The sequence below is a fragment of the Dacryopinax primogenitus genome, assembly GCF_000292625.1.
Source record: "Dacryopinax primogenitus strain DJM-731 SS1 chromosome Unknown DACRYscaffold_25, whole genome shotgun sequence".
NCBI classification, from domain to species: Eukaryota; Fungi; Basidiomycota; class Dacrymycetes; order Dacrymycetales; family Dacrymycetaceae; genus Dacryopinax; species Dacryopinax primogenitus.
The window spans coordinates 178,639-182,214 of record NW_024467222.1 but is presented as its reverse complement, the minus strand read 5'-3'; the positions used below and the strand labels follow the sequence as shown (position 1 = coordinate 182,214).

General features: G+C 52.4%; 2 protein-coding genes across 2 annotated transcripts; both read left to right on the top strand.

The window, feature by feature from the left end:
• Positions 1–846: 846 nt before the first annotated feature.
• Positions 847–2,230, top strand: DACRYDRAFT_25360 (uncharacterized protein). The gene is made up of 4 exons (XM_040774130.1): positions 847–1,073; positions 1,124–1,655; positions 1,702–1,856; positions 1,924–2,230. The coding sequence occupies exon 2, from the start codon at positions 1,460–1,462 to the stop codon at positions 1,646–1,648; it is 189 nt and encodes a 62-aa protein (XP_040623810.1). The 5' UTR covers positions 847–1,073; positions 1,124–1,459; the 3' UTR covers positions 1,649–1,655; positions 1,702–1,856; positions 1,924–2,230.
• A 299-nt stretch (positions 2,231–2,529) lies between these two features.
• Positions 2,530–3,417, top strand: DACRYDRAFT_36652 (acetyl-CoA synthetase-like protein; the record flags this gene model as incomplete). The annotated part of the gene is made up of 5 exons (XM_040774414.1): positions 2,530–2,610; positions 2,672–2,818; positions 2,867–2,941; positions 2,995–3,160; positions 3,215–3,417. Coding segments are annotated over 5 exons (672 nt in total), but the record flags the coding sequence as incomplete, so codon positions are not given.
• Positions 3,418–3,576: the final 159 nt, after the last annotated feature.

The window sequence follows — 3,576 nt, the reverse complement described above, 5'->3', positions numbered from 1 at the left end:
CTGAAGAGACAGTCCCCAGGCAGAGTAGGCCTTATATTTATACCTCTGTGGTGGAACCTGCTAGAACATCTTGCTTACTCAGCCTAGTCAGGTGATCAGGTCATATGACCAAGGATGAGGTCATATGAGGTCATGCACAGCCATGCACAGCAGGTCACCTGACCATCCAATCCTTCCAGCAGGTTCCAGCACATGCCAAGGTATACCAGCTACTTCCATGTCATAAAGGCTTAGTCATCTCTTGACCAAGCAATGAGCTGGTACCCTGACACCTGCCACAGGCCAATACCCTAATGGAACCATCTTTGTTTGCTTCTGCTCCAGACCCTAAGTCAGAAGCAAATCACATATGATCATGCAGGTACAGTAATACTGACATTATTACAAGACTGAAGTAGTATTGAGTATTACTATGACTATGACTATGACTATGACTGTTACTACTACTAATGTTTCTATTATTTAGGGTTATATCATTTTCAGGTTAAGGTTTATGAACTATTCAGGTTAGGGTTACTTCGGGTTAGGTGCTCTTACATAATTATCATCCCTTTTTTTTTACTACAAATTGGGGTCCGATGCGTGGCGCGCGAAAAAGGAGGCAAATGCCCGTGAAATCGAACCTCGCACTATCGGCTTTCCATACACTTGACATCTCAAACGACTTGTAAAGCTACAGCATCGACATAACCAACATGTCGGAGTAACTTGCTATTCTGCAGTCTCTCAGAATTGCCCCCAGCTGTCGGTATTTTTTCTGGCCAGACAGCGACTGGATACCCTCGCTCTCATGAGGCTGTTCTGTGCTCTGCGTCTTTCCATCGATCTCTACTCTTAACGAGGATCGCCGGTGTGATTATCCTTGTCTTCCCGTGAGGGCATGACATACATACCAACACTATCATCAGCCAATCCTCTCCCATGTGGAATCCGAAATTCCGCGATTCCCGACATCTCCGTTGTGTCCGAGAGGTATCTATGAGCAGGACAATACCTTGTCACGGCCCAGGTTGGATAATTAGGACAAGGATGGTTTGCTGGGATTACTGTCACCACCCATTGGGAGCATATAGGTGTGCCTGTTATACCCTGCACATCGTACGGCTACTGATAAACTGTACAGAGACAACACAATGGGCTGACAAATCGGTTTCCTCCACAATCGGTGCTGACCAAGCATGCCCCTCATCTCCCATTGATCCTTCGCCGTCCCGTACCGCCACAATATAGCAACTGTTCCTCTCCTAGCCGACGAATACATATCTCAACCGAGCCAAGCGTGACACGATGCGCATGGTATGGCAGCCCTTGCCCGCCAACAGGTATAAAACTATCAGGCCTTGCTTGACCTGCCTGTGTGAACCACGAACTCACTTCACTCTATCCCACCATAAAACTAGACTACGACGCGAACGACGTTGACGATACTCATTGACACCGGCCAACATAACGTGCACCGATGGGCTTCTACCCTGCAGATTACGTAACAGTCCAAGCGGCTACCTCAACCACATTCACCGCCCCTCCACAAGACGGGTCGCTCATCTTCCCCGACTGGATCGACTGGCATATCGAAAGGAGTCATGATCACCCTTATGCAGTGCTGGTGGGAGAAAACGAGGGAGAGGAGAACGTCTCCATCACCTAGGGTGAAGGTCTGTCTTCCTTTCGCATGCTTCTGGGCCCCACTGAGGGATATAGTTGCACGCGCGGTATATCGCTTGGCCTCCAAGTTCCGCCAGATAGTCCCGGATAAGCAAATCTCTGGCAAACCGCCTGTTATCGCTATTCTGGTGAACACTGACAGCCTAGCATATGTGACGATCTTCATGGCTATCGTCCGCGCCGGGTTTACCGTACGTCCTCGTCCATATCACCATCTCATCCCTCCTTGTCCTTCGGAAGCACCTAACAGTGATCTAGGCCTTCCCCCTCAGTGTGAGGAACCCGATCTCCGCTCTGGAGCATCTGATCAACAAGACCGACTGCCAATACACCGTCGGCTCCATCCCTGCTAAAGGGGTTCAGTAGAGCACTCTGCAGGAAGCGACCTCTATGCTTCTCCAGAAACTGCCTGGCCTGACGCTAATAGACGCACCGCGGTACTCCAACCTGTACCCGCGGCTCGCTCAGTTCCCCCCAGCGCCCTACGACCCTTCCTCAGACAAGGGCATCACCCCCTCCCTCCCTTCCGTGCGCTCTTTCGCAACCTACGCAAACTATACCCCCAACACGCCTCTATGGATCCTCCACTCCTCTGGCTCCAACTCCTTCCCCAAACCCATCCCTATCGCACACCGCGTCTGGATCTCTTGGGGCTGTACAATCTGGTACGAAGACGTCGATATCTGCGGCTCGACGTGGGCGACGATGACGGTTCCCATATTCCACGTAATGGGGGTAGCGGTCTCCGTCGGCTTCCCTATCTGCTCCGGGAGTGTGGCACTCATGTTCAAGCCTTCGGACCCGCCGAAACTCCCCACACCGGACAGAGTGCTCGCTACGGCCAGGAGGGCCAAGGCGGATTATATGCTTACTGTGCCGAGTTTCTGTGTCGAGTGGGCGGAAGATCCCGAAGCGGTGAGGTTCCTCGCCACAATGAAAGGCGTTGTGCGTCTATTTCCCCTTGTTTATCTTAGCAGGTGCTGATACATACATGACCGAATTGCAGCTGTACGGCGGCGGCCCCCTCCCGCAGGAAAAAGGCGACTATCTCGTTGCCAGCGGGGTCAATATCGTCAACACCTTCGGCTTGACAGAAGCCGGGCTCATCTTCAAGCTTGTCCCTAAAAATCCTTTGACAGGCACAGAGTGGAGCGTTAGTCCTCCCTCCTATCTACCGCTGAGGCGCAGCTGATCGTCCTAGTACTCCACTTTCTCCTCCGATTTGAGTTATATCATGGTTCCCGATGTTAACGGGAGCTATAAGCTCGTCATACGGGTACGTCTCTACCACGGTTCTTTTCTCTGGAAAAGAGGCTGATCCGAGCGAAGGACACGGACAAGCACGGGACCTCAGTGTTTACCGAGCCGGGCGCATTTGACACGAACGACTTGCTCGAGCCGCATCCTACTAAGCCGGGGTACTGGAAGATCATAGGACGCGCTGATGACCAGATTATGATGTCTAATGGGGAAAAGACGAATCTCGGGCCTATTGGTTCGTCCGCCCTCCGCAGTAATCACGGAGTACTGACGTTATATGCATTTACAGAGAACATCATCAACAGCAACATCTATGTCCGCGCGGCGGTCATGTTTGGCCGTGCGCGTACCCAGGTCGGGCTGATCGTCGAGCCCGTCGAGACCGTCTCTATCAAAACGGAGGAAGATCTCGCCAACTTCCGCAACCTCATCTGGCCCGACATCGAGAAAGCGAACGCGTTCGCACCGCAGCACTCGCGCATCTTTAAGGAGTTCATCCTTGTGAGCGGTACGAAGAAGAAGCCTTTGATCAGGACTGCGAAGGGCACTGTTTCCCGCAACGCCTGCTTGCAGCAGTACGAGCAGGAGATCGAGGCGATCTACGCTGCTGCCGAGCTCCCTACTAAGGCTGTATGGGCCCAGCCACCTACG